The 15,279-nt window shown below is 41.7% G+C and overlaps 2 protein-coding genes across 25 annotated transcripts in view; both read right to left on the reverse strand.

The window, feature by feature from the left end:
- map7d3 (MAP7 domain containing 3) overlaps window positions 1-10,427 on the reverse strand; it is a 30,597-nt gene extending 20,170 nt beyond the window's left edge. For 13 of the 24 annotated variants that reach the window (XM_085789478.1, XM_085789476.1, XM_085789474.1 and 10 more), the window contains exons 1-5: window positions 9,061-9,128; window positions 2,728-2,838; window positions 2,295-2,375; window positions 1,888-2,051; window positions 1,310-1,421 (exon numbers count right to left, since the gene is read on the reverse strand). In XM_085789478.1, the coding sequence (XP_085645604.1) occupies window positions 1,310-1,421; window positions 1,888-2,051; window positions 2,295-2,375; window positions 2,728-2,838; window positions 9,061-9,106 (514 nt within the window). In that variant the 5' untranslated portion in view covers window positions 9,107-9,128. Of the gene's footprint in view, window positions 1-290; window positions 375-1,309; window positions 1,422-1,887; window positions 2,052-2,294; window positions 2,376-2,727; window positions 2,839-9,060; window positions 9,129-10,329 lie in introns of those variants that run through there. The other 11 variants (XM_085789472.1, XM_085789471.1, XM_085789465.1 and 8 more) reach the window with 2 other exon arrangements.
- Window positions 10,428-10,791: 364 nt separating this feature from the next.
- On the reverse strand, window positions 10,792-14,501 carry LOC146979566 (uncharacterized). Its single transcript, XM_085788709.1, has 11 exons — window positions 14,265-14,501; window positions 13,954-14,041; window positions 13,232-13,330; window positions 12,939-13,117; window positions 12,742-12,857; window positions 12,575-12,625; window positions 12,369-12,479; window positions 12,125-12,263; window positions 11,902-12,046; window positions 11,271-11,310; window positions 10,792-11,154 (listed from the first exon to the last, which is right to left on the reverse strand). The coding sequence occupies exons 2-11, from the start codon at window positions 13,999-14,001 to the stop codon at window positions 10,871-10,873; spliced, it is 1,212 nt and encodes a 403-aa protein (XP_085644835.1). The 5' UTR covers window positions 14,002-14,041; window positions 14,265-14,501; the 3' UTR covers window positions 10,792-10,870.
- Window positions 14,502-15,279: the final 778 nt, after the last annotated feature.

Genomic DNA, 15,279 nt, shown 5'->3' on the forward strand with positions numbered 1-15,279 from the left:
CAGATTGGGCTCCCATGCAAAGTTGCACAAGTGACCTGGAAGTGCCCAAAAGTGTGAATGAGTGAAAACCTACAAGCTACACTTCCAGCTAATCCACCACACATTCAGAACATACGCCTCCTACAAAAAAACTGTTAGTGAAAAACTGCCAGTTAGACCGCAGGTGAGGGTAGGTGGGGAGGGGGGGGTTGTTGGTGGGAGGGACGGTGGGTAACCATGCTGTCTGGAGCACCAGAGCCAGCCCATGCTGTGTGTCTACAATTGGTGAGCAAATGATCAACAAACAAAACCTTGTCGGCTCCTCGGTGGCTTTTCTGGCGAGGCAGGGGAGATAACTATAGTTACTGGAGACGAGGCGCTGGCATCAGAGTCTCCTGTGGGAAAAGACAGCTCTCAACGAGGAGCCATAAAATACAGGAGGATGGGGCGCATCCTTCATACAAGGAAAGAAAAATTAAGGTAAAACCAGGCCATCAGCCATCTTAATCTGAATATCAGCAAAACATCCAGTTACTACTTTTTGAGGCACATTGTAGTGGACTGATCAAGTGTCAATCGTAGCAACACTATACAAAAGAGGAGTTTAGGCATTTATAATTTAAGTTTTTAAGTTAAAGCAGAAGTAAGCTGAATGTTTCTGTTAATATAAGTCTTAAATAGTTATATCTTCCGACGGCAATCACTTATATAGAGTGTTTGGTCTGAAACACGCGTCTGTCAGTCACTCTGCTCTGCTGTAAGCCGAGGAGAAAACTTCTTGTATCCTACAACCTTTATCCAATGAGGAGAGAGAACGGCATAAAGGGGCGGTCCTCTCTGTGTGTGCAGCCAAGGGATGCGCGTGAATGTGGTGACGTAGGGCCGAGGGCGGGGACTGCTAACTCCATCGGCTGACAAGAAATTAGCCAAAACGACCGGATTGCTTACTTCTGCTTTAACAAGCATTACAAAATTATGAAATATGCATGACTGACATCTCATTTGATTAACAAAACTAGTAAAATAGCTGCAACTGATCAGTTCTTGAATACAATTTCAACTGAATGCAGAAAGCAGAACTTAGATATACTCTTATTTGTATAGACTGTTTTGGTGTATAGTATTGTTTTGAATAACAGAAACATGGTGGCCTCTACACAACCACAACCTACTGAGAAACCTTGAACCTAAAGTCCACTAAATTGTCACATCTTTTTTAACAGGTAAGGCACTCTTGTTTTATCCAAACTGGCACTTTGGCAAAGGGAATGATGAAGGTCAAACTGAACAGAAAAGCGCACAGGAAAAGAGGACAAACATGAAACTCTACCTGTTCGTCCATCTGAGTCTGTGGACAGTCCTCCCCAAGACCATCTTTTCTGCCTCTGCTCCACTCGCTGACTGCGCTCCAAAGTCCGTCGCATCACTGCCTCGTAGTGTTCCTGCAGCGCAGCAGAGACAGAGCAGGAGAAAAATGCCGGTCATTCAGAGCAGAATAACATTCATCAGTGAAGCAGAAGCTTTGGTGCATGTTTTCTTAAATGAATACTACTACTGCTTTACGGGTTAAAAATACGGTGTATAGTATACACACTATTTATTTATCACATCAGATATTACCCTGTACACAAAATCACTGAGGGAACAATATCTCACTTGGCTGTATACTGAATATTGCATGGCAGAGAGTGGCCATAGGTTCTACCTTAAACATTAAAGACTGTCACAGGATAATAATTGTGTTGTTAGCCCAACAACACTGTTCTCTCTTTTGTAACTCTATAAATAAAACAGAAAGACCTGTGTTTCTATACAAATGTAATTCTTTTTGTCAAAGGAATCAAACCAATTGAGCAAAATAAGCTCTGCAGATCTCAAGACTCTTGTCTCCTCCTGTGGTGTAGCTACCTTTTCCTCTTCCTGTTTCTGCTTCCTCTTCTCCTCCACAGCATGTCGTTTCTGCTCCTCCTTCCTTCGCTGTTCCTCAACCTTTTTCTGACGCTCCTCCATCTGACGCTCCACTTGCATCTTGGATTTGCGCTCCCTCTCCATGATCTGAGACTCTCTCAAAGCTGTACGCACATCAACACGTAAAGCCACTTATTAGTGTGTCATCTTGTTATGAGTATGGACAATCTTAAAATAATAATCTCATTGGAAAGATCCTAGAAACACTAGCAAGGAATTAAATATATATATATGTATATAAAGCCTTGGTTGACATCAACCATATTTATCATCAGTTATCTTAGAGAAATTGCTGGTAATAAGATAAACTGTTAATAAAATGTTAGTTTCAAGGATGACCCTCTTACCCTGTTGTCTCTCTGCCTCTTCTCGCCTCTCTTTAGCCACTCGCAGTCGGTCGTCTATTCTAAGTGAGGCACCGTCAATGACTACAAAAACATCCATGGGAATACGGCATGTGAATAAAAAGAAAAACACATGTAGCAAAGCATATACACAGACCAGTGATTACAATGAAGCATAGTGTTGCAAGAGCTTTGAATTAGACAGACAGATGTACGCATGTGACCCTCTTTAATGAGCTTTGTCAACTGTTAAAGTAATAAGATGACGACTAAGGTTTACCTGCAGTAAGCCACACTGAGAGGGTGGTGGAAGTGGATTGTGTTGCATCTAATTACTGATGATTACTATTGATGATTATGGAAGACAATAGAGTAGTGACAGAGCAGTATCTATGAAAACCAATCTGTCTCTGTGTCAAGGTGTGGTGTCATTTACCTGGCTTACACCCCTGAGGTTTAGTAGCTGGTGGTGGTGCGTTGGTTGTAGGGCCTGGACTATTTCCTGCCAGGCTACGCCGCTCCTCGGCTTGTGCCTGTGCAGCTGCAGCTGTATGTGGAAAAACACAGACACCCATAGTTTTACCATCAGAGAACTGGAGTCATATATACAATGTCAGGTCTGACAAAGCAGGTGTATCACATTATATCACAGAGAAAGAATTTCTTTGGGTTGCTCAAAGCCAGGAGTTTAAAATCAGCTGTTTTCCTCTGTGCTTTGTTTGCTCTCCATATGAATGCTGGTTCTAGAGAGAGCCAGCAGATTTGAAGCCTCAGAACAATCCAGCTATTCAGCCATCAGACATAACCCCCTCGCTCATGGTCAACCCCGTAGCCTCCCGTCTGTGACAAGCTGCAAGGGATGGGCTGCTTTGAGAAACATGACTGGAATCAAACCCTTGTGAGCTTCCTGGTATGCAACTAATATGCCCAGGGGTGCACACAGCATAAAACAAATAAATAAATAAAGAATTAATTAAATCTTTACAGGGCAAATATCCACACAGTCACTGCTGCACGGGTTCATCCACCTTGATAAACCAGAATGTGCAAAAGTCTTGTTGTGCTAATGCATTAGTAATCCTTACAGCAAACTGACTCTTTGTGGATGTGATTTCTTGCAACACAGTGGGAAAACATGAATGTGCTTGCTTGCTAATAATTTTGTTTGGATACGCCACAGACTAGACTACTGAGCAGTTTTGGGTTCAGTCCAGTTGTAAACACATTTTTAAAGGATAGTATTTACGACAACAAGACCACCACAGGGAGGGTCATCCGCACTTTCCTCATCCATGAATATTCACAAATTTAAAAAAGCCATAGTGAGGAGATACAGGGGCAGGAAGGAAGGAAACATGATCAAGCTTTATGAGCCCCCAGTATCAGCTTTTTCTCTTGGCTCTTTCCTTCTGAGTTGGTGTGTATTCAGCATTACAAAACTGCTGACAAAGAGACCAAACCATGGTCAGTCATGTGATATTCACATTATTGATGGGCACTTTCTTCTATAGAAAGAAATCTAAAATGCCTGGACTGTTCAGAAAGCTCTCTGATCTGAGATTTACATTTAATTCAAAAAAGTGACATTAAAGCTCTTACTGGACGTCAAAGGAAGCGATACCTTAAACCGTGTTGTCTTTGCATACTGGAAACATTCATGCTGCGCACACCACAGGCACCGACAAGCACCACCCTCTAGTCTACTACCTTGCTCTGGAAAGCAGAGAGTCCTGCTGCCTGTTTGAAGCGATGCTGATAACCTGAGAGGTGAGTTTTATTCCAACAGCTGACTGTTAAATATTGTTTGTGCACCTGAACCACAGGAAGATTTATGAGCACAGACAAGAACAAGTACACAAAACAAAACAATGAATATGGAGCTTTCTGAACTGATTATGCAACTCACACAAAGAGTTTGGCAAAACAATCTGCCCCAAAAGAGCTGCAATAAACCATATATCAATAGGACCAGGAGCCGGAGAAAAGGGTAAAACATCGCCGGTCCACTGATAATCAGTACTCTGCAGTGGACAGATAAAGGTCAACGCCTGCAGCCAATTCCCAGTAAAACCCTCCATTAACCAAGGTGGTTATTAGACCAAAGGTTGGAGGAATGAACACAAGACGTCTTTGATAAGACTAAACTACACAGGAGTAAATCACTTCATTTAATTATTAGTCAATCATCACTTCTGTGCCATGAGATTGTGGTAGAAATCCTGTAATGCCACATTCAACACACTGAACTCACGTCATACAAGAAAACTTGCCTCAGCCCAGAGTTATGCGTGTTGTCGACAGTGTAACACTGTATGACAGCAGACAGTATAGGATAGCAGAGATTAGGGAACACCAGAGAAAAAGACAGACATTATCTTTCTCTCAAGTGAACGTCTGGGCATGAATGAATCACGACTAAAAAAATCACATTCATCTCTCTGGGGGAAGGAGATAAAGCTTTGGTTTTCTCAAGACAAAAAGGGGTTGGAAATAATATGCAGAGCACCCTGTGAAAAGGGGTAACTGTTGCTAAGTGGACCACACAGCAGCTTGGGATGGATGAAGTGCTTCATAACCGTGCTGAGGGCTGCGTCAGGCAGCACATTGACTGTGAAATGAGATGATTCATAGCTTTAAAGACAGACTGATCAAACATGTCTCAGCTTACAAGAAAAGAAACTATTAACATGAGGACTGTGTGTTTCATATACAGTACATCTACCAACGGTATAATTTCATCACAGTACCACTAAGGAAATGCCTGAAATGAGAACCACTATAGTACGGCCTTCTTCTTCCGTGACATGACAAGCTTAAGACTTCAAGCTAACTAACATCTGCAAATTGCATTATGTGGTAATTATCGGGAAGTGAAGGCAAAGAGGCTGAGTAGGTAAAAGCTGTTGAGATAAAACCATGCAGACTCTCTCAATAAAGGCAATTTGTCACCTGTAATATCCATTTCAATAAACTTCTGTCACAGACACTGAGGCTGCAAATATTTTGCTGAACTGACTGAGTGCAAAATAAGCTCAAGTCAGAAAAGGCACCTTGGAATGAAATGAACACTCTCCATCAAGTGTTGATTAACGCTTTCATGGTGGTGATGCAAACAGACCATAAGAGAGCCAGGTGTGCTCACAGAAATGAAAAAGAGCCAATCACAGAGACTGTCTCGCGTCACTCCATCACTATGGAGATTTGCAAACATTAACATATATTATTGCTGCTGCATCGACAGACTCCAGTTCAACAGGGTACACACAGACACGACCACTAGTAGTTCACTCATTACACTCACTGACGGCGTAATCTTAGCTGGATAATCAATCGCTCCAGCATGGACGGTCAGGTTTGGTGAAAATTTGTTAATGAACCATGTAGTTAAAGTCCGACATAGTTGATGAATGTAAATATTTTAGTCTGTGATTCCTTTTCTTGGTCATTTTGTGGCATATATATTGAATAAAAACAATGTACAGATATTGTAGTAGTTATCACAACACCATGCAGCATTTGAAAGGAGTAAGAGATGCTCAAAAGTCACTGGAGCCTCATTCTGACTGCAGCACATGCACAGTGTGAGGGCTGCAGGGTTATTATGGAAGCAGTAAAAGACCACTACAGGGTCTGGTGATGACCTGGCTCTGCAGCCCAGACAGAAAAAAACACTAAACAGGAAGCAGGCCAGTCTGCATTAGGTCATAACACTTCCATTTGAATGCTAACGCTGAACAAATGCTAGTTCCCCTAAATAGGCTAACAGGCTGGATCTTTATATTTACAGACTCTGACTTCTTTTATAGCAGAGGTAAGAGTTAAATCGGTGGGTCAGGTCCTTTTCCTGCCCCTACACTAAGTGCAGCCATTACTGTGCCCTGCAGCATGTCGTAATTAAGTAGCTTGTTGCACAGGAAGTCTGCACTCTTATATGCTCCTACAATTAAGCAGTAATGGCGTATTGGGACTTTTCGTACCAACAGGTGAATTCACTTGAGCCGCCAATTTGTTCCTTTTCTTCACTTTATTTTAATCCACATTAGACAGAGACAGACGTTATGGCTACTGTGGCTCAAGATAACGCACGCTCACAAACATGCACACTCACACACAACCACACTAGATCTTCTTCGGGATTATTCGAGGCCTGTTCATGCAAAGGTAAGCCCTGGCTATTTGCAGTACTTGCAGGATAATGATGACACATCCCAGGTTTGTAGGGAGTCTCCTCTTTCAGGTGGACTACATTCCCTTGCAGAGATGGGCATTAGAGGGATTTAATCATTTCCAAGTCCATTAACAAATACAGATCTTCACTCTATCATCTGTTTCCTTATGATAAAGCATCAGGGACTAAAACAAAGTACTTACAGCACAGGTTTCAGTTTTACTGCTTATTCTCTGCTGAGAAAATAAATCGTCAGCTCTCTGTATCAAAACAGAAGATCGTAATTAGACTAAATCAAGCTTTCACAATAATAATTTGGATTATAGGCCATAATGAACCACAACAAGTTAGAACCCAGAGTGTCAAACCCGGCATCCTGTTTCAAGATTATATGACAGATAAATCAAGTAGCATGAGAAATCCAACCATAACACTATGCCCCACAGACTATGTGCTTCCCAGTATGATATACTGGAATATTGTCTGCAATGTGCCAGCAGCACTGACAAGAGAAACCGACAAAGATCTGGACTATCTCTAACTGGTTTTAGAGGAAATTTAGAAAAGAAATACAGTGACCAAAAAGAAACAAACACATTGATACATGTCAACTGAAGCCTTGTGAACAAGACTACCATGATGACACACTAACCGTAGTTAAAAATTATACAAATAAACATGTTTTGCTATTCAAATCTTTGGTGTATTGTGCGTGCGTGTATGCATTCACTTACACTGTAACGCATTCGATCAGTCAATCTAAAAGCAAATTTGTGCTTGAGGAGGAAATCCAAGTGGACAGATCCAAGAACTTGCACACTGAAAATGAGGCTGGTCCATTTCCCTCTCTGGTTAAATCTGACCAGTTCAGAAATATTTCTCATGCTTTTAATTCTGTTGCAGCAGCAATTGCTGAGCCAGGATCAGGATAACCTTGCAGTGTGACTTGCAGCAGTGTGATCTCCCTTTATAATGGCAGGGTAGCTTTTCCCCTCGCTGACATTCTTGTGGAAATGACCATGCACACGAGATAGATTCCTGACATTATTGTATTATTGTCAGTCCTCTGCTCTGACTGAACCCTGAACATTTTTTTTGTTTGTTTTGCTCAGGACATCCTTTTATTCCCCACAAAGCCAGGACTCCAACATCTCACATCACTTTAAAACTTGGTGGGTATTTTCATAAAACCACAGAAGTGGGTGGATGTAAATTCCAGATTGAGAATATTGAATGGAAAAGTGAGAGGAAACAGGAACAACAGCTAAATATGGTCCAGTTTTTTGCCAGGAGTAAAACATGCCTACACCCATAGTGGGTATGCAGAAAACTCCCTCTTACCCTAAAAAAACCGTCAAACCCAATATCGGCTGGACCCATAACAAACTATGCATTCATGCCTGCAGATGTAGACACAGTAAACATCCATGTCTAAGTCTGAAAAAGGCCAGCTGAGGCATGGAGGAGAAGAAGCAGTGATAGAGACTTCACTGCAACAGTTGGCCTACATACTCACTTTACTGACAATGTGGCTTTTGCTTAGCTGAACTGTGTGTGACACAAGGGCTGCCGGTCCAAACAAAACTCTCTTATCACTGCATCAAGACAGCCATGCAGACATATTCCTCCTATCAGACTTATCTGTCTGGCCAATCCGGCTGATCTATCTGAAATTCAGGTCAGACATTGTTAGAGTTACCCTCCCTAGAGAGAGAGCGGAGGGGGTTATGCCATATGTCAATAAATATGCATAATGGATATAGGGCAGAATGAAGCACTGTGTGTACATGGTGGTTTTAAGAGCGAGGATGTTTTCAAAAACTACTAATGTACCTTTGGCTGTAACCGGTTAACTGTGGTCAGAGGAAACAAGCACTGTGGTTTCTATTGTGGGCATCAACCCACATCGCTGTCAACTTTAATACAAGAGACGTACACAACTTCCTGAACTCTTCCCTGATGGTCACAGCAGCAGATCACTAGTGACAATAATCCCCCGGTGATGAGCAACGTTGCTGCCGTCGTTTTTGTCACTTCACGAAGCAGTTAGCTTCGGTTAAACCAGACTGAGAGTTTGTCTGTCTTTCACCTTAACATCCACACACCAGCACCACATTGGACAACACCATTAAACTGCGATAAAACACGGCTAAAGCAAAGCTAAACAGTGCTAACCCTCCCAGGGAAGTTAAGTCGAGATATGTCAATCGACCGGCTTTCGGCGACAGAAAATAACGTTGCAACTTCAGCTAGCTAAGAGAAGCTACGTCGCTCTCAGTTAGTTTAACTAGTTCGCCTTTGCTTTAAACCGAAATGTAACAGCATGGACCTGCCGGGTTTGATAAAGTCAATCAAAGTGGGTAACATTTAATCAGGAATTGCAAGTTTTTATCCGTGTCTCTTGTCAGCAGACAACTAGACAGCGGTGCTAACGTTACTAGCCAGATGAGCTCGCCGCGCGATGAGACGTTCAAAGACCCCGGTTAGCAGCGGCAGTTGCCAGTTGCCAAAGCACTAACTACAAACACTACAAACTGATAACCTCCCCTGTCACACACAACTGGGGCGACATAAAACCACGACTGTCGAGATTTTTCTTACCCATTTGGGCTCGTAAGCCTTTGAGAGTCGTTGCACCCTCCGCCATTTCTATGAAGTTTTCCTTCTGTGTTTTTTTTTTCTAAAGCTGGGGCGCGTAACGCATCGCAGCCGGTAGGACACGGACACCACGGGGACGTGGACACCAAAGAGGGAAGCTAAACCACGATGGGTCACTCTGACTGGTTTTCGCGTCTCAAAGCGGAGAAGAGCAAAACAGTCAAAGTGCTGCAGCTGTGAGACTTGACTTGAAAGAGTTGAGATACAATCAAAGGCATATATAACCTACATTAAAGGCCACACAATTCAAACCTAGAAGAAAGAGTAGGCTACTTTATGTCAAATCAGTTTGGCACTTGAAACAACTTAAACGCAACATCTTTAAATCATTAAACACTGTTTTTGTTTTTTATTAAAGAACTGAAGAGCCAAGATCAGAACATCAAATATGGCTTCTGACTTGTAGACTCTTCCACATCCACTTTCAAGTACATTACATGGCACAGGAGACCAGTGGTGGGAGATAGCTATATTCGGATGTAGAAATATGGCACTATAATAATCCTGTTCGGGAAAAGCCTACTCAAGTAAAAATAAATAAATAACATGAAATTTAAAGAAAGTAAGCTGCTGAAGATAGGCCTATAATTTAAACACTTTATAGAGAGACGCCTGATAAATCCAAGAGATCATGAGATGGTTAATGGGAAAGGAAGGGCAAAACTGTTGACAGTTTTTTGACTAGTTGGATGCCAACAGATTAAAAATAAATGTAAGTAGAAAGTAAAATATTCTGATATCTGATATATAAGCTTTACTGCAGTGGTTACAGAACTTGATTAAAATCGTTGGTTACTTTGCATAGCTCCAAATGACCTAAAAAATACTGGGTAGTGATTCATCTGTTTAATACACGATCTCAGGGGGGTACTTCACAAATAGACAAATTTGCCATGACAGCCAAGTGCGCCCCTTAGCGTTTAGGCAGTAGTTATTGCTTGTTAATGACTAAAAAGTTTATCCAACAGAGATGCTGAAAAAACAGCAGCATCTCTTCAACCTGAGAGCCAGTTAAGAAAACAGAAACAATACTTTCATAAAACAGTTGTGTTCAGTTTAACAAACGCAATAGTTGAATGATAAAACATTTGAGATTCAGAGAATTTTCAGAGTGGAAGGGAAATAGGTATAAAATCAAACTGTAACCTTCACTGTAATTAATTGATCACCATTTGTTTTAAATAAAAGTTTAAAGAGAGCTTGAAACCTTACCAGATTTAATGCGCTGAAGAAAGTGCAGAGCTGGAGATCAAGGAAAATGGTCAGTTGGCAAACTTCTTCCAGAGAGAGAATAACATTTTCTCAGAGCTAGATGTTCTTTTTCTTGCCATGAACACTGCATCCTCTGTCCTGGTCTGTCTCACATGCTTTAGCCAGAGGGCCTCTCATCTGTTCTACACGGTAAACAGGAAGTAACACCGCATGCTGGGTTCAGTTGCAATGACCTGGATATTGTGTTATTTAAGATTATGAGCACAAGTAATGTATTATTGTAACTGTACAATTTGATGTTTTAATCTATCAAACGTGTCGACCTATCCAGATAGAACTCATAAAGTGAACAAATGGACAAAAAAGTATTGGAAAGGTTCAGTCCTTTGGGTTTTACCTTCCTGCCCCTTATTTCAACTCATGGTAACATCACATTTCACTCGCAATCAATTCAATTCAGCCATATTTGGTTAGAAACAGCTTTATCATGCAGAGTGGGTCAATATTACAGGATAACACTTGGAGTCATGGTAACACATCCTTAGGGTCTAAGTGGCCACTTGTTCACCGCAGCTCTGTGTATCCTGGCAACAACCTCTGGATTAGGCAAGAGCGCTGCAGCCTGGGCAAGCTGGGGCAGCAGTGTGTAGGTGGAGGTGCGCAGGTATTGAAACAGGTCCTGAAAGCCTTGAAGATGAGCGAGGACCTGGGGCGGGACACCCAAAGACCGCCCCAGTCTCAGCAACATGTTCCTCTTGTCAGCAGAATCCAGCAGCAGGGACAAGTCCTGGACCGAGTCGTAGTCCAGCATCTCAATACTCTGACCTGGACAGAGTCAGAGGGAGCAACAGGAAGTTGAGCAACGAGTCCCAAACTCATTCATATACAGGCATGAACCTGCTGACAGAACAAAATTATCTTACCCCTGTGTATGAACTTACCCTGAGCCATCTCCCATATCGTCTGCAGTTTTTGCTCCATCTGATAATGACACAAAAAAAAAACAAGACAAGACAGTAAGAAATACTACTACCACTTCTAGATAATGAATTTATCAATTATTTTTTACAAATATATTTATTATCACTGTCAAAAATTTCAAATCTTTTGTTGTCGTACATTTTGTGGTGTGACATAATGTGACATGATATGCTGTGGTGTTAGATCGTGTAACATTTTCACGCAATTATGGCTTATATGTTAAAGATCCCTGCCTGTTCTGTTATTTCTGAATCCATTGGTGTTGAGTTTAGTTGGTATTGTCTTTGTTTCTCTTTTCTTTCTTTTTCTCTTTTCAGGAAAAGTATCGGCAGTGAGGCCTGTGGATTACTGCCACATTGCCACATTGTTACTGTACTGAGTTTTTCCGAAGTGCTTTTTATGTGGTTATTTTTCTTTGGTTACCACAATGAAATTAAGGGCGTTTCCATTATATTGATAATACAGCTTAATTCTCAGTGGTAGATAATCAGACAACTAAAAAGACCACGCTGACTGCTTGACCTTAAACTAATGGCTATTTAGCAGAAATTACACTGAAACAAGCCAGCACTTTACTGTAAGATATACTACCTCCTCTGTGGTGTGGCAGCTGCTGTGCTGCTCCTCCTGTGTGACGTTCTCTGTCTTCTGACTGGAGGGCTTGATGTTGGTGGTGACATTAATCACAATAGAAGTGGGATGGACCTCATTCTCATGGTTCAATGGGTTTAGGCCTCTGGGAAGAGATGCAATTATTGAGATAGAAGTAACTTGAATGAGTAGTTAGTCAGTGTGCTGCTGATTTGAAAAGCACCTCGAGGAATCTTCAGCCGCAGCAGCTGTCTGTGAAGGGGTCGGCTGTTCTGCTGTTGTCTGGCTGGAAGAAGGTGTGTGCTGAAGACCTGCTGCAGACAGTAGTCCCTCAGGTCCATGACAGTACTCTGAAATCTGCTCTGAGTATTGCAACAAGCGTACTAGGTGATTCACATTTAGCCAAGCAAACAGAAGACACACTGAGGGAGGAAGCAGGGATATGAAACACTGTGTGTCAAACTCACTGTATCTCTCAGCAGTCAATAGTGAAGCCCAGAGCAGCAGAGCAAGGAGGAAGATTGAGAAAGCTGCTGCAGAACCAATCAGGACCGTTGAAAAAGTTTCCTCTTTTAGTCCTTGATTAAACAAAAAAGAAAACTTTCAAGTGAAATTGAACATAAGAAATGATTTTTTTTTTTTAAAGGTTGATGAAATCCATACAATTACTCACTCTTCTCTTTGAGTTCTTTTAAATTTCCCCTGGGCACAGTGACGGTTCTCTCTGTCAGAGAATGATACTTATAACATATCTGGAAAACTGCCACTCAATGAAACTAATTATACATCCTTATTAACATTGTACTGTCATTTATCCATAGTTTTGTCTTTGAATCCTACCTGCTTTAAAGCCACGAGCTGAGAAAAGCATACACTCTTTATGGATTGTGTCGTGGCGGTAACATGGCACACAGGGCAGCTCCACTTCCCCAGTCATGCTCCTGAGTTCATAATACCTGCACACACATTTCCATTTACATAAAAACAAAATGATAGCTCTCATCAGGTGGTGTTGGGCTGTTTGGGCTGTCGCTCACCCTGGGATGCACTGCCCGCATTGGGTATCACTGGTCGGTGAGCATGCCGTCTTCTCCAGGCGGTTCAGCAAATTGCACTGGGTGCATCTTCTGCAGGGAGCCACACCTGTATCAGAGCTGAACTTTCCTTCCTCACACAAAGTGCAGATTCCTCCACTACCATCTCCAAAGCCACAGTCCTGAGAATGATGGACAAAACTGACTTAGAGCCAAGTGGCGAGACAAGCAAAGAAAGGAGAGTGAGAGAGGAAATTGGTGTTTCCAGTGCCAGTGTAACCTGTCTTATGCGTTACCTGTGAGAGCTGCTCTCCCGGCCCACACACAGTGCACGCGACACAGGTGCCATTAGGATGTAAGAACTCTGTTGGATCACAGCTTTGCTCAGATTGCACCTGAATACACAGAAGGTGAGGAAATACATGCAGGGTTAGGGTAGGAAGAAAAATCCCTATTAAATCATTAGAAAAATCGTACTTAAGACCCATAATCAGCAAAAACCTTTGGATGATTTTTTTTTTTATATGTCACTACAGAGTTACAGAAAATCCTCTCTCATAAAAAAACAAGTGAAACTGCATTCATTAAGATTAAATCAGTTTGTTTGAAAATGTCAGATGGGTTTCTGTAGTGTATGAAAGAACAGGATTTCAGGTTGCAGTACTGGGATCATAATGGCCTATATCAAAAATGAAACCACAGATTCATACAAGTTCATATGCATTGAAAAAAGATTTGAATATTCTCATAGCAATGGCAGACTTATTTTATAAATGTATTACATGTTTGAATGTAAAATCTGAATCTGTAACTTACTAATTTCAGATACTATATGAAGCAAAGTAAACATTGGTTGTACAAAGTGCAATATTTCCCTCTGAAGTATGTGGCAGAAATTCAAGTCAAGTACAGGTACTTTATTGTACTTACAGTAAATGCAGTGAAAATACTTAGTCGCACCACTGAAAATATTCATAATGTAAAAATAATAAAGTATCATATAGCAGATCAGACTTACCATCAACAGGGCGGCACAGAAACAAATCCCCACTGGTAAACTGTCCATGATCCTCCTCTATCAGTACCCACTTCCACACAGTTGTTTCCTTGAACAGGGAAATTGAACACAATTTGAAAATTTTACAACGCTTAATCTGTATTCAATCGGTCTAACTTTGCACCCATAGATAGCCATACATATAGATAGCGGTCCACATAACAATAGAAGCCAAAGTCTCGCAGAGCAATAAAACTCTACTTGGCAATTTACAGTTGGCCCATATTAGCCATGCATTGCTCATAGACAAACCTGAAATTTGCAACTCCCACCTGTGGCAGTGTGGTTTCCCTCTCATTCAGCTCCTGGGAGAGATCTTCGGGAATCCCCTTCATTCTACATCACATGTGACGCAAGAGAGGTCCCCTACCAGAGTTTCCACGAATGGGACACTGAATATAGATGACGTTCTGGTTTCCCACCTGGGCATCTCACGTCGCACCTGGTCTTCTCACATTCCCTCCGGGGAACCCACTTCTCTGGCTTCTCAGCTGCTCGGACAGGGAGAGGAGGAGGAGGAGGAGGGATGGGAATTACAATGCATGAATGAGGCCCTTGTTGACCAAGGCCTTATTTGCAACAAAGTGACATTGTGTGTGTGCAGCCTGGGATAAAATCTATAATACTATTACCAGTATTGTTTTATCCTCTGCTGGCTCCAGAAGAGACAAGCTGAAGGTGAGACTTAGAGTATGCTGTGAATCTGAGTTAATTACACAGTTGCTATATATTCTTTGACCATTTGGTGGTAGCATAGAGCTATGACACTGACACAAAACCGTCATTTTACCACCCTGACAGGAAATTACAGGCATGGACTTGCCTACTTTCAGCTACAGAGCTGACAACAAGACAGACAACATGTCCATCATACATCACACTGAAAACCAATTAGATTTGTTTGGGCACACATCAGCAGAGAAGCAGAAGAAGTACAAGAATAGGTACTCTGACTGTTTGCAGACAAATTACAACAACGTCAACATGACATACGAAGTAGACATACACATATACACACACTTGCTCATACACACCAATCTATAGTTAGTATCAGCCTCCAAGAATTTGCAGTAAGCAATCACAGTCCATGTAGACTGCAAGCATGCCATCTTCTGCTCTTAGCTGCTGTACGTCATCAGTGTTCATCAGAATAATTTATTAGAAATATCCATCTTCCGGTAGAAGGGATTCAAAATAAGGGAAGCTTATGTAACAACCCTAAATATAAAGCTTGTTATGTACTACATCTGTGTCATCAACATCTCTACACCAACGAGGTTGTGCGTC

This window comes from Trachurus japonicus, chromosome 10 (genome assembly GCF_045865225.1).
Source record: "Trachurus japonicus isolate A0001 chromosome 10, Traja_1.0".
Classification (NCBI taxonomy): Eukaryota; Metazoa; Chordata; class Actinopteri; order Carangiformes; family Carangidae; genus Trachurus; species Trachurus japonicus.